Raw genomic sequence first — 18,103 nt, forward strand, 5'->3', positions numbered from 1 at the left:
ATTAACATATAAATTTTACCTGTTCAAAAACTTCAAGATTTTCCATGCATAACCAGTAAAATGAAACATGTAGACAGTGTTTTAATAAGAAGTGGTAACAATTCTGATAGAACTAACAGTGTAGGAAAACTTCCCCACAGTAATTCAGGGTTCTAATGAAGATTAGGGCTTTCTGCATGTAGTCTTCCACCTGACCCAAACTGCATAAAGTCCTTTCTAAACTGTTGGAACAGGTGGAAGTTATTTAGCCCCCAGCTTCCTGTTCAACCAGTCAATGAGATCATAGTTGATTTATGATCCAAGTCCATTTAACTTCCTTTGCCCTGTCAGTCAAAACATTTCATTAATAAAAATCCATCAATTTCAGACTTAAAATTAACAAATTACCTGGCATTAATGGCATTGTGGAACAGAGTTCCAAAATAATACCCCAATTCACTCCTGAAAAGTCTGTTTCTAATGTTAGACAATGTCCTCTAGTCCTAGACTCCCCAGTCCCTAAACTCAAGAATACAGGTAATTAGGAGGAGGCCGCAGCCAGGCTCAATCATTTCAAAACCGGAGCCTGAAAGCATGCGTTCACATTCTAATTTATACTGCTAAAATCAAGTCATTTTCAAAGTATAAAGCACTTTCAGTTCCTCTGTACTTCCAATATTTTTCTCTCTAGTACAGCTTAAACCGCAAAGTCTCACCAAACCACCGTACCATTTTGTAAGAAAGAAAACCACACTAACAGTAACATTCAAGTTTTTATGCATTATCAGTTGCATAACACAACTGCATTACATTGAAACCAATATTCAAATGTACATGTCTCTAGTCACTGACACCAACAGAATTTGAAACTGATAATTCATTTATTCAAGCTCCAGCACCAAGAACAATCTTCGCCAAACCTACTTACCAATTTACTTGCAATAATTTGCAGCTACACACATCTGCCTTTAACCCATATATATATACACCTGCGCTATACTTATACCCGAGACTCCCAGTTGCAGAGTTATAAGCCAGAAAAACGATTTGACAGCCTGACATGCCACGGTAAACACCTAAGACTCAAATAATTTGTTACTAAAGTACTACTTTTGTAAAATATGGTGATTTGAAGACAGTTAAAGAAGCAAATTCTGTGCAAACCCGAGATATCATATCCTTTTTCCCGGTCATAATAGTCAAATGAATAAGCTGCTCAAAATTATGAGCTGATGCTGCACTATGCAGACAGTATTCAATAGAAGGTGACAATGATCTTGAAAAACTAAACGGTTTAAATATAATATTTAATAATGTTATGAAGCCTACGATTTAAGTACATCCATCAACATTCACTAAGTCATTGGCTGCTTCACTGTGAAAAACAATTCAAAATTAAAGTCACATTTTTAAACAGAAATTATCTTCCAAAATATAGTAAAACAGTATGCACAATAAGAATCAGCTGTACACCAGGCTATACTGTCCAATGTATATTCTGGTTAGTGAACTCATAAATCTCTGAATAATCATCAGATTCTAAGTAGTAGCACTCTAACCTACCTCAAATAACTAACTTAAAAACACAAACTGTTAGATGAACAGGAACATATCTCACGATGTCTCTGAACAACTCTGTCCAGCAAACATAACATGCTATCTGCTCCACTCGTTACTGGTTGGTAGGAGCAATAAACAGAAATGTGACGTCCTAGTGAGTGATAGGACTACGTTATTATGATATCAGCTTACAAGGCACATGACAGATATAAATACAATCAGAAGTTCGCTACTTTCCAAATTGGGCAATGCTCAAAGTTAGGTAAACAAACTATTTGTACAGGTTGTTTAAAGTTTCTTTTTGACTTCAATAGATTCATAGTTGAGACAGATGGAAAGAAACCAACAGAGCCAAATGAGGAGTTTACTATAAAAATGTTGAGGGGATGGATTAGTTATTTGAATAGCATCTTGCTCTCCTTGGGCTTAAACACAGTTAATTGACTTAGGGACAAAGTGAAATAATTCAACTGATTCTCTACATTTCAATAGAGATTTTGCATTTTCAAAGTGCAATTCTTAGTCAGTGTAACAATTGATCTAGCACTGGATTATAGAGTTCAGAAGAAGTTGCATTAGGCAGGTCAGAGCTACTGAGCAACAACGCAAGTATGAAATCAATGAGGCTTTATAAAGGGACAGTTAATGCTACTGAAGCAATTCAAGTTATTCTCGTATGTTCTAATTTGCTTTTGTATCCCTACATGTATGCCTGAAACACCAAACAAACAACTTCATTTTTAAAGATGTACCAATCAAGAAGGAATGTCTCAAGTCCATATCCAAGAAATTTTCAACTACTACTCTCCAACACAAACCTGAGAGGGGATTAGGTGTAGAGTTGCTTCTCTACTGCTGTCATGTTATCTAAAGCCAGCTGCTGAGGTGACTGTATAATGGTTTAGCTCTGCCGTCTCTCCTTAAACAGGTGAGTACTCAGCCACCTCTGGTTACTTCCTCTGAATGAAATTCAAAGTTCACAGTGATAAATTGAGCTACACAGGCCTGTTCCTCAAACCATGGTACATCACATAAAAACCAGGCCACAGTGCACTCACATTGTAACATTACTTTCTCTCTCTTTTTCCCTGTCCCACTTAAACTTTGCTCAATTTTTTTCTCCTATTTCAGCCCACTATTTTGTACAATGCGGAAAATCTTGTATAACATTAGATCTAGATATAAAGAGGAACTTAGGAAAAATAATGGTATTAAAACTAATGCATTAAGTAATTCACAATCTACACAAGAAAACAATAAAGCACTTCAATGTGAATGTTTTGGAAACTTTCCTCATATCCTAAAACTTGCACGGAGATACCTACAGTCTTCATCCAACTCTCTGTACTCAAAACGTAAACTATAGCTGTTATTCTACAAAGTACTGAAAACTACATAACAAATACACTTTCCAGCAGACTGAAATGTGAAAATGCACCACCCAATCAACTGTGATTTGTGTAGGTAAACACAGTAAACATTTTGCATGTCCCTCAACAGTCAGTAGTTAAATGGCTAGACTGGTTGAGAAAGGAATGTTTGATGAGCATAATATGCTAAGTTTCAAACAGTGTTATGGGATCTGTACTCCTGACAATGAAAATGGTCAGGGATTCACCTCAAAAAATGATCTGACCCTGATATGCAGGATCTAACCCCCCAACCTTGTAATGGCAAGCAGCAACCGGAGACAAACTGCAAAAACAAAAAATGTAGCAAATAGTAAACTTCATATCTTCTACTTATCAAAAAAGCATTTTCAGATAATTTCAACATAATAACTTTTCACTTCACATTTTTAAGCTATATCACAGCCTTGATCAGAAGCTCATAAATATGGAGTTCCTAAATTGCATACTAGGGATCTAAAAACAGTAAATATTAGAAACATAACAGCTTTGATACAATATCTTCCAATAGATATGCAAGGCAAAACAAAATACAGAACTTGTGTCAATAACAAATTGCACTTATTTCACCTTTAACACAATGACCTCTAAAGTTACTCTGAAGAAGCAAGGATAACAGAAGACATAAGGTAAGGGTGATTAAAAATTTGGTTTAAAGGGTGGTTTTTAAATTAGTTTTATAGCAAAATAGAGGGGTTTAACAGCATGACTGTCATCGATAGAACATCGCAACAGCAGCATGCCAGTGAACTCCTCAAACTTGTTCTGCCATTCAGTTTAACGCTCGCAGATCTAGACTTCAACTTCTCTGAGTGCACCTGCCTTGATTTTGTAATCTTGTCCATCAATCACAGTTTCAAAAAAAGTTTGACTGATCGAGATTAACAGTTTGTGAAAAATTTCCAGTTTTTTTGCTACCTTTTGCATGGACAGTGGTATGATGCATTCAGTAACGGAATACTGTATTACAACTCGCAGCAATTAAAAACAGGAATGGTCAAAGCCTGGAGGGTCTTACAGCCCAACAGGAACTAACAACTTCAAGTGCTGGACAACTGGGATCAAATGAGTATAAATACTAGATAGCGATGTGAATAGCCAAGCATCACTTGATATGCGACTGCATCCTGACAAGAGTTTTCAAAAAACTGGATCTTATCAAGGATGAAGTATAAGAGAACATGGACGAGAGTAACTAAGCCACAAATGTGGAAAAAACAAATGGCACCATGGAAAGTCAGCCAGCCAAAGCAAAACAAGACAACAACAGGGTGCAGCAGCTGTATTTTCAGCCACCATCCTGTTATTCCAAAAGTATCCTTATAAATAGTGCAAGTATTTGTTGCAATCCATTAAACAGCTTCACAATAGTAGAAGCAACACAAGATTCAAAAATGACACTCTGAAGGAGGCAATCAGATATCCACACAACCCAAACTTTAAATTTATGTATAATTTTCAAAACAGTATGAAAATTCTAAATGCTCTTTTAGCAAATTGCCATCTAACAATTATAAGAGAGGCATCATCTAGCAGAGGAGTGGAACTTGTAAATTAATTAAGCACCCATCAGGAAACCTCAAATTATAAATCTCCAAGCCAGTTTGGAGTTTCTCAAAATGTCACTACATTGTTTAATGGCAGAAAGACTACAGCAAGTATCCCTGGTCTGTACCTATACAAGAAACAATAGGCAACACTGACACCAAATTAAAAAAAATCATCACAATGGGCCATGGTTAAATTGGTGAAAATCCATAAGAACAGAGAATATGTTTCCAGCTCAAAAGATATGTTTGACAATATCAATAGCACCTAATTTCTCTGCATTTTCTCCAGAAAAATCTCCCATTGTCTCTTTAATCTATATTCCATGCCCATTTAAAAGATTTTCTCGCCCAATTTTCTTAATTTTCACTTCCCAATCTTTGCCCTTCTGCAGTTTGAACCAAAGAAAAACCAAACCATTTTCATAGATTAGAGTCACAGGGTTGTACAGCACCAAAACAGACCCTTCGGTCCCACTCATCCATGCCAACTAGACATCCTGAATTAATCTAGTTCCATTTGCCAGCATATGGGCCCATTTCCCTCTGAAATCTTCTTATTCACATACCTAGCCAGATGTCCTTTAAATGTTGCAATTGTACCAGTCTGCACCACTGCATGCATGCACCACCGTCCACATGAAAAGGTTGCCCCTTAGATTTAAAAGGAACCATTCTCCTCTCACCTTAAATCTATGCCCTCTAGTTTTGGACTCCCCTACTGTGGGGAGAAGACTGTCTATTTATCCCTATTCTATAAGGACACCCCTCAGCCTCCAACACTTCAGAGAAAACAGCCTCAGTCTATTCAGACTCTTCATGTAGCTCAAACCCTCCAATCATGGCAACATCCTTGTAAATCTTTTCTGAACACTTTCAAGTTTCACAACTTCCTTCCTATACCTGGGAGACCAGAATTGAACACTGTATCCAAAACATGACCCAACTAATGTTGTGGCTACACAGGACATGGCCTCCCAATGCTTATACTCAATGCACTGACCAATAAAGGCAAGCATTCCAAACGCCTTCTTCATTATCCTGCCTACCTGCGACTTCACTTTCAAGGAACTATGAACCTGCACTCCAGAGTATCTTTGTTCAGCAACACTCCCCAGGGCCTTACCGTTGAATGCTTGGGTCCTGCCCTAATTTGTCTTTCCAAAATTCAGCATCTCACATTTATCTAAATTAAACTCCATCTGCCACCCCTTGGCCCATTTGTTCAAGATCCTGTTGTACTCTGAGGTACTTTCTTCACTGTCCATGACACCACCAATTTAGGTGCCATCTGCCATTTTACTAACCATATCTCCTATGTTCAGATCCAAATCATTTATATAAATGACAAAGGTTTGAATAAACAAATTTCCACAAAGGCAGATTGACCTGTGGTGGTTTATGAAAAAACTAAAATATTGAGTAAAACAGGATTACCAACGCTAATAAAGATACAGAAACATATGACACTTCTGTACCACAACGGATGTGAAACTATTTCAAGTAATTACCATGTACAATAGTTTAATTCCTTTCAATATTAGAGTAAATGAAACATAAAATCTGGATAGAGGAAAACTAAGATTCCTGAAGATCAAAAATGTAACATGCAGAAAGGATAAAAAAAATGGTTTTGAAACCTCGCCACTTCAAAGTGCAAAACCTAGGATTGTTGCTTCCAGTCATCTGCCATTAAACTAACTGTCATTCCCAGTCTTGGGTTATTTCTGATGACAATGTCAAGAAATTCTTCGCTGGTACTCAATAGAGAAACCAAGCTCAATATTTTTCTACAGTCAATGTGAGGCCACCAACACAAGAAAGCCATAAATGGCTTCAGCCAGAAACTTAACTTGGCAGTTCAGATTGTAATAATGGATATCTTGACGAACTCCACTTAAGTATTTAAAAAATAATTTAATTCAATAGAGACTGCTGAGTAAAACATTACTGTTAAACATCAACTGAGGGATGGCGTGAAGGATTAAGCAATCATGTCACCTTCAATACTCCAGTCATACCTGACCACAGTTAAGCTGACAAGAATCTGAACTTAAAAGTTTCAGAGATTAAACAGTATACAATGCAAACAAATTCTTATCAGTTTCAGTGTGTGAGAGAGAGAGAGAGAGAGAGGGAGAGAGAGAAAGCAAGGTGGTGATAACCAAATTCTGCAAAAAAAATAACAATTCCATTTACACATTGATGTTTATAGCAAATAATTGAACCAGTATTAATTTCACTGTTCTAAAGCAACTTAATCTAAACGCTAATGTTAAAATTTGACCAAGACCACAGAGTCATAGAGATGTCTCCAATGATTCCACATCACCTCAATTTCAAGGTCACTTGAATGGAGGAAAGGCCAGTCTTCTTGACTTGAAGCTGGGAGAGTGTTAGAGCACTCCAGTACATTCAGTATATGACCAGGAAGTGGGCTCATGCTGTTGAAAGCAAAAAGGAAAACATTGATTCCACAGCATCAATATCCCACAACATAGGAAGAAAAATCACTGAAAATAACCTGTGTTCTAAAAATGGAAATTAAAAGTTAGCAAACAGTAAAAATGTTAAGTGGAAACATCATCAACAACAGGAAGCTCTTTAGGGCTAAAATCATAACAAGAACAGATCAGATTACAGCTTTATAACCATTTAATGGCTTTCTATGATTTGCCATAATACACTGGCAGCCAAAAGGAGAGCTTTTGCTTTGTATTCCTAATTCGTATGCTGGCGTGTATGATTTGCTCCCCTCCTTTCAATTGAAGGTGAAGATTTCTGGAGAGGACAAAGTTTCACTGCTACCTCTAGTAAAACATCCATGTAGGCAACTACTCTGCAGAAGAGTCAACAGGAGCATTCATAGGCTATTGGCCCAGGAGGCAACAGTCTTCAGTCCTGAATCAGTAATTTAAAATCCATCTGGATCAGTGTGAACTAAGTAAGTTGTGCAACTTTGGGATTTCTTGTTTTTTCTCAGCAAGCCAATTGGTTAAAGGTACTACTAAAACCAATCGTTACGGGATCTTATTTAGAGTGAAACATTTTAAAAATACTTCCAAACACTAAACATACCATAATTTCAATAAAAATTTCATTAAAGCAGAACCTCAATTATCCAAACAACAGAGGTGAGGAATATTTTGTTTGGATAATCGAATGTTGGATAATCAATGTTCCTCTTTACATTGAAAGTAAACCCTCAATTAATGTCTTCTACCTGCATATAGCTAAACACAATTGATACATGAGTTACAGCTGTAACCTACTCCAAACTAAGGAGATTAAAGTTTATTTTATTTATTAGATTAATAGACAAAACAATTAGGAAAAAAATGTCATAATATGTGTTGCATAACTGATGGGAAGAAACTTTGAATTATTTTAGTTTTGTTAGTAACAGATATTTACCAGGTAATAGTCAAAATCTGCCAGATAATGCAAAATGATATCCACAGCAAAGGAGCTGTGATTGGGATATGATCCTTTCTAGTAAGAATATTTGAGAAAATATATGTACTATACAAATATATACATTTTAAAGCTTTAACCACCAAAAGGATACTAAAATTGAATTATAAAAGGCATATACCATTTGTAGTTATCACTTGATTCCCAAAGGAGATTATGGCCCTGATGTCACTTGTATATTTACAGCTTGCAATATTCTAGGAAGATCACGAGGTAGATTTGTCTTGATCCAGTTAAGTACAAAGAGAATATTGGAGCTAATTATCCCTTACTACAGAATGTGTCCTACAGCAGCAGCTCTTCAGCTTGTCAAGTGAGCTGGATTTTGAATCTACTTAGACAATACAGTTTTATTTTGTCATTTGTACGAGTGAGATTTGACAATTTCTCAGGACAATGCTTCATTTCTGCCTCGGAGATCTGGTTTTAAGCTGTTCTGTGTAAAAGGTTTGAGCTGATCACTTCTTACAATGGCTGCCTCAACGACATCAAACTCATTGAAACGCAATGTTTCCATATAGAAATTGACTTAAATGTTCATGCCTGCTGTTGCATTAGGATCAGTGCATTGATGGGACACAATAGTGGGAACTTTACTCATTCAAAAGGGTTTAGAAAACCACCATAACTTTTCTACTACACAGATCAAAAAGAGGTTGTATTATTTTGTCAATTCCCAGTTTATATTTAGTTCATCTAAAAGCATTTAATCAGTGCAGCATCTAAAAGGTAAAATTAAACAGTCACCTAAACAAATCGTAGTATTGGAAAATTCAGATAGATTCTTTGTCCAACACAGAGGTCACAACGTTTAGCTCGTACAGCTATAAACACAGCTCAAGAGCACTCATCACTTCGTCAAATTTCCAATTCTAAAGCACCTACAGCCAGCCTGTCCATCTGGGAACTGGCAAATATTTATCAGAAAGAATCCTCATTCCCGATCAGATGTCTACCAAGTCAGTGATCATTAATATGCAGCCAGATGGTCAATGATCACTAGTGCCACAAACATATCAGATTAGATTAGCCTGGATCATTCTCTTCATTATCTAAGATTCTGTAAAGAGACTGCACAAGATCTTGAATTTCAGAGTCATGTCTCTGGCAGAACATCACCAAATGTTTCATTTCAAGGCAGGGAGGTGGTGCAGTGATAGTGTCACTAGATTAATGATCCAGTATCTAAATCTAATCTTCTGGGGACATAGGCATGAATTCTACAATGGCAGATGGTGCAATATGAATTCAATGAAATCCGGAGTTACGTAGCCTAATGACTACAATTAACTGTAGTCAATTGACATAAAAACCAATTTGGTTCTGTAACATTCCTTAGGGAAAGAAATCTATTATTCTGATCTGATCCGCTCTACATGTGACTCTGGACCCACAGCAATGTGGCTGACTCTGTACTCTGAAATGATCCTGGAAGCCACTCAGTTGTATCGAACCGTTACAAAGTCTAAGTGCAATGGAATCAAATCGATCATGTAGCATCAAACTAGGCATTGGAATCAACAAGAGCAAACTGTCAACTGCAAAGTCTTGCTTAACAACACCTGGGCAGCATAGGTAAAAACTGGAAGAGCAGGCCCCAACTAGTCAAACATCAGCCTGACATGGTCAATCTCAAGAGTCACACATTTTAGATGATGTCCCAGACATCATCATCGTTCATGTGGAATGTTTGGTCTTATTGCGAAGATAAGTCCACCAAAGCGGGCTGCAGGGTGATATGCAGTGGGGAATGAGGTGCCCTGGATGACCTCAACATTAACCCAAAATCAACGTCCTTCCTCAAGTCATGAATCAGTACAGGTCTACGCTGAGTACCATTCAAGGTGGCAAAGGCAAGAACATAATCTGGATGGGGGACTTCAATGACCATCACTAAGATGGCTCAATAACACGATCACAGACCAAACTGGCAGAGGCCCAGGAGTTCCTAGATTGAAGCTATTCATGTGGTGAGGAAGCCAACAATTTGGAAAAAAATTACTTTCTCATCCTCAAACTACTGTCACAAAAGCATTTGTCCATGACAATACTGGTAGGTGTGACCACTGCAGAGTGTGGCATTATCACTGTGCTAAATGGGATACACTTCAAACAGATCATGTAAAAAAAAAACTGGACATTCATGAGGTACTTTTGCCATCAGCAGAGCAGAATTGTATTCAACCACAATCTGTAACGCATTGATCTAGTACATCCGCCACTCCAGCAGTCCCATCAAGGAGATTAAACCAGGATAAATGAAGGGTGCAGAAGGACATGCCACCTAGCATACCAAAAAGCAAGCATTAACCTGGTGAAGCTATAAGACAGAACTATCCTAACCTCTGAGTTCCAGCCATATCCAGTAGTGAATGATGGTGGATAATTAAACGACCAGCAAAAGATGCAGTATCCACAAATATCCTCATCCTCAATGCTAGGTGAACACAGCATATCAGTACAAAATGGAAGGTTGAAGTATTTGTATCCATCTTCAGTCAAAAGTGCCAAATTATTGATACATCCTCAGCCTCCTCACAAAGCCCCCAGCATCACAAATGTCAACCTTCAGCCAGTTTGGTTGACACTGCATGATATTAAGAAACAGCAAAGTTCACTGACTCCTGTAAAGAGTATAGGACTTAATAGCATTTCAGCCATAGTACCAAAGACTTGTGCTCCAGAACAAGCTGTGCCCCAAGCTAAGCTGTTCCAGTACAACTCCAACACTGGCACCTACATGACAATATAGAAAACTGCCTACACATGTCCTATGTACCAAAAGCAGGACAAATCCAACCTGAACAAAGATCACCCCTGTAGTCCACTTTCTGTTACCACTAAAGTGATGGAAGGGAATGTCAGTGAGATAAAACGGCACTTCCAAGGAATAATCTGCTGCCTAATACTCAATGTTGGGTCCTGACCTCACTACTGTCTGGTCCAAACAGGGGCAAAACAGCTGAACTCCAGAGGTGAGGCACGAGTGACTGGTCTTAATATCAAGGCAGCATTTGACCACACGACTGGCAGCTCACCATCACCTTTTTCAAGGCAATTAGTAGCAGATAACAAATGTTGGTTTTTTTCTCCTGTGAGTGGATGAAAGCAAATTAGAATTATTTTTCCTTCACAGTTATAATGCAGAGTTGGAATCCTCTAGAGAAACAGCATAACTTATTTGAAGTACTTGCAAATAAATGACCAAAATATTTAAAAATCAAATAAATCCCTCTTGTGGAAATACATTTAACATTGAAATCTTCATTTGTCAGGGAGACAATTCAAGGCATAGGAAGAAATCAAAAAACACCGTAGAGCCTGAGAACTATGCAAACCTCCTTACGTCAAGACCTCCTCATTGGAACACAATAAAACTTCGAGAGTATATTGCACTCTATCTTCAAATCCCATACCTTACTATTACATTAGTGAAGACTAAGGTGGGGAAAATCAACCGTCATAACAGCAAAGATACAAACAACCATCCCAATGGATTTAGCAAATTGTTACTGCGAAATACACATGATGCAGGCATAAGTTAAAGTATCTTATGATCCGAATTCACATCTGTGGAAACTGCTCCGATTCAATTACATTAGAAATGTTCCAGATTTAGCTAATATTAGATTAGCTAAGTTAGCACTTTAGTGGTGTCCTAGTGCTGAAAAGAAAGGAAGAAACAATAAGTTCCCTGCAATAAGAATAGAAAGGGGCTAGAAACTCTCAGACAGCACCTGTTAATATAAACAGAGCTACCGTTTCGGATCAAATGTTGCCTGATTTGTTGAGTCTTTCCAGCCTTTCTTGATTCTTATTTCAGATTTCCAGCCAATGCAGTATTTTGTTTTTGAATAAAGAGGCTCCTACAGTTACTCTGTGGAAAATCTGAGCATGTGGACAGCAACATGTACTGAACCCTGGACACAGCAGTTACATACCTAACAATGGAATGAGCTGTCAACACTCTCTGCTGAGGCCCACACACAAACTTTGCTAATTTGGATAAACTATGATTGCATATTCAGCACTGAAACAGAGCCTGGTGTTGTATCAGTATCATCAGGAAAGGAAGAGAAAGAAGATATGGAAAAAGATAATGCATCCAATATCAAAGCCTGTAAAGATTTTTAATGGTAGAAAGCATATACACACTGATGCGCATAGAAACATCGTGGAAACAGAATACTGACTGATATTTGACCATTACATCAAATTATAATTGTAGGACAACATTTGCATCAAACTATACAGTACACACAGAAAGCATGTCAACATAATTGTCAAAAACAAGTTAAAAGAAAGAATTATGTTACAGCAGATGTACACAAGGTCAAACAGTGATTACATCAAAATAATGTAATCTTAAATTAGACATTGAATTCATAAAAAAAACTGCAGATGCTGGAAATAACAAAAAATCTAATTGCTGGAAAAACTCATCTGGCAGCATCTGTGGAGGGGAGGCAGAATTAATGTTTTGGTTCTGAAGAAGGTACATTAATGCTGCTTTTTCTCCACAGAAGCTGCTACACCTGCTGAGATTATCCAGCAATTGCTGATTTTGTTTCTGAATTCATAACATGTTCAGTACTTGCTCAGCTGATGGATTCTTTAGAATTCTTCCCCCCCCACCAAAACCTCGAGGTGTTCAGTCATTGGATACTTTTAAGACTGACAGGTCTTTTGCCTCTAAGGAAATCAAGAAATATGGGTATAGATAAGAAAGTGGAGGTACGGTTAAACATCACCTGCGATCTAAAAAAGTGGTGGAGGCAGCTCATGAGACCACATTGCCTACTCCTGCGTCTAGTTCCTACATTGTGTCCACAAGGAAATGCAATTTTCCCTAATTTGACTAGTGGAAAAACATAACTCCAGAATCTACAAACCAGAGATAATTCTGATATTCAAAGCACAAAACTAATAATACATCGATACATCACGTGGTTCTAAGTACGCAGAAAATAGTGCTGTAGTTAGTGGAGCATTATGACTACAGACCATGTCAGGGTTGGATCTGCGGCGAACATTTTAAGATGCACAATATTACAGCAAACTACGTAAGTGTAGGCCCGAAATCAAATCATAGTATTTCAACTCATGGATAAAGAAACAGCATAATACACTACTGCCCTTTTGTAAAGGTTTGCCTGTATTTGCTGATTAAGCTTAGTGACAACATTGAAAACACAATAAAACACCAGTAGTGGCTGGACCAACATGCACTGAGACAACCTGTTTATGTCTGGTTTGGTTAATGAAGCAAAAATAAAACTATACTCTTCAAGGTCTCTGCCAAGTCCAGCTCTAATTCACAAAGCTGTTCCATTTCACACCAGTAAGCCAAACCGGATCAATCCCTAATCAAGCACAGATCAAGAGCATCCAACTATGAATGAGGAATGTTAATGCATTAGGAACCACGAAGCATGCAAAAGCAATTGTTATCATTGTACCAAATACAGATACTGCTGGAGAAACTGAACAGGTCTGGCAGTATCTGTGGAGAAAGAAGAGTCACACCTGACTCTCCACAGATGCTATCAGACCTGCTAAATCTCTCCAAAGTTGTTTTTCAGATTGCCAGCATCCCCAATATTTTGCTTTTAATCATCGCTGTATGCAAGTCCTCAAGACTCATAAGAGAACTTGTACGGATTTTACTGATACAATGTATATGCAAGGAATACACAAAATTACAAAAAACTAAAAATGGATATTACAAAGATGATTAAAAGGCAGTGATTCACACGCGGTGAGGGAAGGTCAGATCACATTGGACACATTTAAAGCATCGTCTTTTTGAGCTGAAAAATAACAGTTTATGGTTACTGCAAATACCTATTTGGTGTGTTGAAGTAATGCTTAACAAGACAGAAATTGCTGGATAAGCTCAGGTGGTCTAGTAGTATCTGTGGACAGAAATCAAAGTTAACATTTCAGGTTGAGTCACCCTTCCTCAGAATTGGGGCCATGAAAGGGTCACTCGACATGAAATGGTAACAGTGATTTCTCTCCACAGATGATGCCAGATCTACTGAGCTTATCCAACAATTCCTGTTTTATTTCCAAACTCATTGTTGTTATTCATGAAAACCACAACTTTTTAGTGAGCAACTAAGGATGGGAAATAAATACTGCTCCAGTCAGTGATACTCACATCCCACAAATGTACAAGTACTAAATTTATTCAACTCAATTTCAGGACACTGCAATCAGTTAGTTTGAAAAATATATCTTGTATATAGCATGTAATGCTTTCTCATTTGGAGTTGCTGCATAACCAATATCGCATTGTGACTACTGACCAGAAACTGAATTGGACCAGGCACTCAAACATTCTAACTACATCAGATCAAAGACTTGGAATTCTACCATGAGTACGTTACCTCTGGTCTTCCCAAAGCCTGCTCACCAACTAGAGACAAGTCAGGAGTGAAATGCATTACTATACCTGCCTAGATGCGTGCAGCTGCAACACAAGACATCTGACATCATCCAGGGCAAAGCAGCTGCTTGATTGCCACCCCACCCACCACCTTTAACAATAACTCTCGTCACTACCAATGCACACTAGCAGCAGTGTGTATCATTTACAAAATGCACAGAATAACTTACCTAGACTCCACTGACAGCACTTTCAAACCTGCAATCTCGAACACCTAGAAGAACAGTGGCAGCAGATGGACGGAAACGCCACCACATGCAAGTTTCCTTCCAAGTCTCACAGCATTATAACTTGGAATTATATTGCTGTTTCTTTATTGTTGCAAAGTCAAATTCCTGGAATTCTCTCCCTAACAGAAAGGTGAGAAAGTGAGGGCTGCAGATGCTGGAGATCAGTGCTTAAATATGTGTTGCTGGAAAAGCGCAGCAGGTCAGGCAGCATCAAAGGAGAAGGAGAATCAACATTTCGGGCATAAGCCCTTCTCCAGGAAGAAGAAGGGCTTATGCCGAAACATTGATTCTCCTTCTAACAGAACTGTGGACAACCCTAATTTACGTTGTCTGTGGCAGTTCAAGATGACATCTCACCATCTCCTAAAGGACAAATAGATTTGAGTAATAAATGCTGGTTTAGCCAGCAATGCTTATATCGTAACTGAATTAAATAATAGAATAAATCATAACTTTGTTGAAGCATTAGCTTTCAAGCTCATCCCTCATCTCCAAGAGAACAACAGGATTCTGCTGGGTAGTCCCTTAGGTTTCCATCATGATCTCTATTTGATAAATTCCTGGTGTTACTTCTATTGTTACACAAATTATGTTGGCACTGCCTTTCTTTCAGTATCAAAGTTTGTTTTTAGAGTTGAGATAGACCTTTCAAAAATGAATAATGCCATTATCCTGTAACAATTCAGAGAAATCTTATTATGGTAAATCTTTCAACCAAAGCATCTGTAATCCTGTGGCCGGAATGGAGAATTTTAGCTAGAAGTCTGGATAGGATGGGGTAGCTTTCTTATTAATGGAAGAAGCTAATAAAGAGTTGATGTGCAGAAAATTACACAGGAGTTGAGTTACAGTAGAAAATAAACACCCTATTAAACTTATCTGAATAGTCAATCAACAAGATGTACAGATTTGAAAGCAATGGATATGATTATGGGAGAAGAGAGGACAAACCTCATCATCCAGAAAGATTAGGGATCCTGGAGCTCTATCTGGTAAGGCTTCCTTCCTCTACTTCCCCCTCTCATTTTAAAAAATACTTCAACATATACTTAAGATGCTATAACTTGGATGATTGTAGAACAAAAGATTGGAAGAGATTTAATGAGGTAGTTCTTTTTGAGACAGGACAAAGATGAGGTAGATGGCCTCTGCCATGAAACAATGAAAAATATAACAAAACTAGACTGTCTGACATACATTTGGAAATATATCTGCTACTGGAGATCAAGGAATGGTGCTACTGGTTTACATTTCCTTATTACAGAAAAATCAAGTTCATCTTATAATAAGAAACACAGCTTACCCATACATCATGTCAAAACCAAAGATTTGTCATATATGTAAGTCTACTCATTAAGAGATGCTAATTTTAAGTGACAAATGCACTAAACATGTACAGTGAGAGATTCCACTAATTTAATATTAACTTGTGCATCCCCAATGTAAACTGCACAGTATACCTGATCCTGAATTTCTCTTGTACCAGTGTCAAAAAAACTCAGTTGAATTATGTACTGCACAACATTAAGATTCAAAACATTTTCCTTCCCTACACCATAAGACTCAATGTAATAATATGCTATACTTTGTTTCCTCTACTTTACAAAAGATTTCAACATATTAGGAAACCATATACTTTGAAATTAGTAACTCCAAGTGAAATTCAGGCAATTTTAAGAAACTTGCACAATCAAAAGTGAGACAGACTGGGCCATGGACAGAAGGTCAAGTTCAACAGCATGGAAAATAATGTTTCCAGTTCAAGTACGACCACAGCAAAAATATGATTTGATGTAGAGGTATATATACATGGTATGAAGTACTTTATTTGAGTTCAAGGAGATCAAAAACGAGGACACCTGTAACATTGCCAGTAGTACAGGGTATGTTAATAAAAACCCATCTGAAGTTTGAAACTCAAACATCTGGAAGCAGGATCCTGGCAGTCCTGCGCAGTGGATTTAATGTCCTGATGTGGAAGGTTAGACCTCACAGTGTGGCAACCTTAGGGAGTTGAACCAGTGGAATATGAGCAAGAGTGAAGCTAATAGTTGATGCCCAACTGGAATTTGGAGGATTAGGATATCTGCTGCACCTGAAGCTGACTGTTGGGCCCTGGACACATGTGTCTTTGCCCCCTCCCAAAAGGGGGGAGTGTTCTGGGGGCTGCAAATGGAGGCGGTTCCGGCCCGCCACAAGAGGTTTCTCCTGAAGCCACCCCCGCCTGGAACTGAGGAAAGCCCGGGGCGGTCGTGCAGGAGAGGGGGTTTCTCTTTTACCTGCCGCGCCCTCTGCAGCGCGTCCGCGAAAGCTTCTACTTTGGGTCCGGGCGAATGTCCGGCGTTCAGGCCGAGCGCCGCCGGGGTGAGAATGCTGCCATATTCCGCCATTCCCGTCTCTGAGAGAGAGCATACTGGGAAAGGGAAACGGAAACTGCGTCACTACAAAGGCCGCGCTCACCTCTCGCGAGGTTTCCGCGCTGCTACCTCAGATAGAGCACTTTCGTTATGATGTCATTCCCGTCAGCCATGCGCACCTCACCTATTTCCGGAGAGTCCTTTCCTCCCTCAACTTGATAATCATAAATATGATAATCTTCATTAATCTACATACTGAGCTTTCTTTTGCCACAAAAAATAAACATACTCGAGAAAAAATTTAAAAATTGTGAATAACAACACAACACAAACATATAATGGACAACGAATGAAAATAGAAAACAATTGAATATTTCTTACACATTATTATATAACTGGGACCTGAAAGAGGTGTTCAAAATCATGAAAAGATTTGACAGATTAGCTAAATAAAAACTGTTTACATTTGGAAAGGGTCAAAAATCAGAAGATACAGAATTAAAGTACATGGTAGACATAATGACTGAATGGCCTTCTTCAGTGCTGTGATAATCAATGATAAAATTCAAAAATTCAAGCAAATATATCATTGAATAGGATTAATTTCAACAATAAGACTGCCACCAATGGCCTTACTAAAAATGAAGGCACATCAATCTTTCAAGGTAAAATTAGGAAAATAATAGATAAGCATAATTTTCTTCCCTCTTTCCAAAGGTGTTGCCTTGGTTATTGGAGTGGAGCCCTACGTACCAACGCAGCCCTCAGTACTTAGCCCACCTCTATATTCTTTTATATGTCAACCTAGTTTGCATGTTTCCACAGCTTGCCTATATTTAATTTCATATTACATAGTGATGAAAATATTAAAATGAGTGACAAAAATTTTATCCATGAGCTAGCTTTGGTGGAGTGGCTTAAAGATAAGAAAATGGCAAAGTATTTAGGGAAGATGTTAGAAGGGTTACATCATAGAAAGTTGAAATCATTATCACCAATGGTAGAGAACACAAAAGGAGGCAGAACTGGAGGAACACAGTGGTCTCAGAGTGTTGCAGAGCTGCAGGAAATTCAGGAAATTAAAAGGAGTGTGAAC

The 18,103-nt window shown here is 38.1% G+C and overlaps 1 protein-coding gene across 4 annotated transcripts in view; it reads right to left on the reverse strand.

Moving 5' to 3' along the window:
- LOC122564926 (far upstream element-binding protein 3-like) overlaps positions 1-17,072 on the reverse strand; it is an 87,436-nt gene extending 70,364 nt beyond the window's left edge. For 3 of the 4 annotated variants that reach the window (XM_043720416.1, XM_043720414.1, XM_043720417.1), the window contains exon 1: positions 16,930-17,072. In XM_043720416.1, coding sequence (XP_043576351.1) covers positions 16,930-17,040 — 111 coding nt within the window. In that variant the 5' untranslated portion in view covers positions 17,041-17,072. Of the gene's footprint in view, positions 1-1,542; positions 1,645-16,929 lie in introns of those variants that run through there. The other variant, XM_043720418.1, reaches the window with a different exon arrangement.
- Between the last annotated feature and the right edge of the window lie 1,031 nt (positions 17,073-18,103).

The sequence above is a fragment of the Chiloscyllium plagiosum genome, chromosome 30 (assembly GCF_004010195.1).
Source record: "Chiloscyllium plagiosum isolate BGI_BamShark_2017 chromosome 30, ASM401019v2, whole genome shotgun sequence".
Taxonomy (NCBI): domain Eukaryota; kingdom Metazoa; phylum Chordata; class Chondrichthyes; order Orectolobiformes; family Hemiscylliidae; genus Chiloscyllium; species Chiloscyllium plagiosum.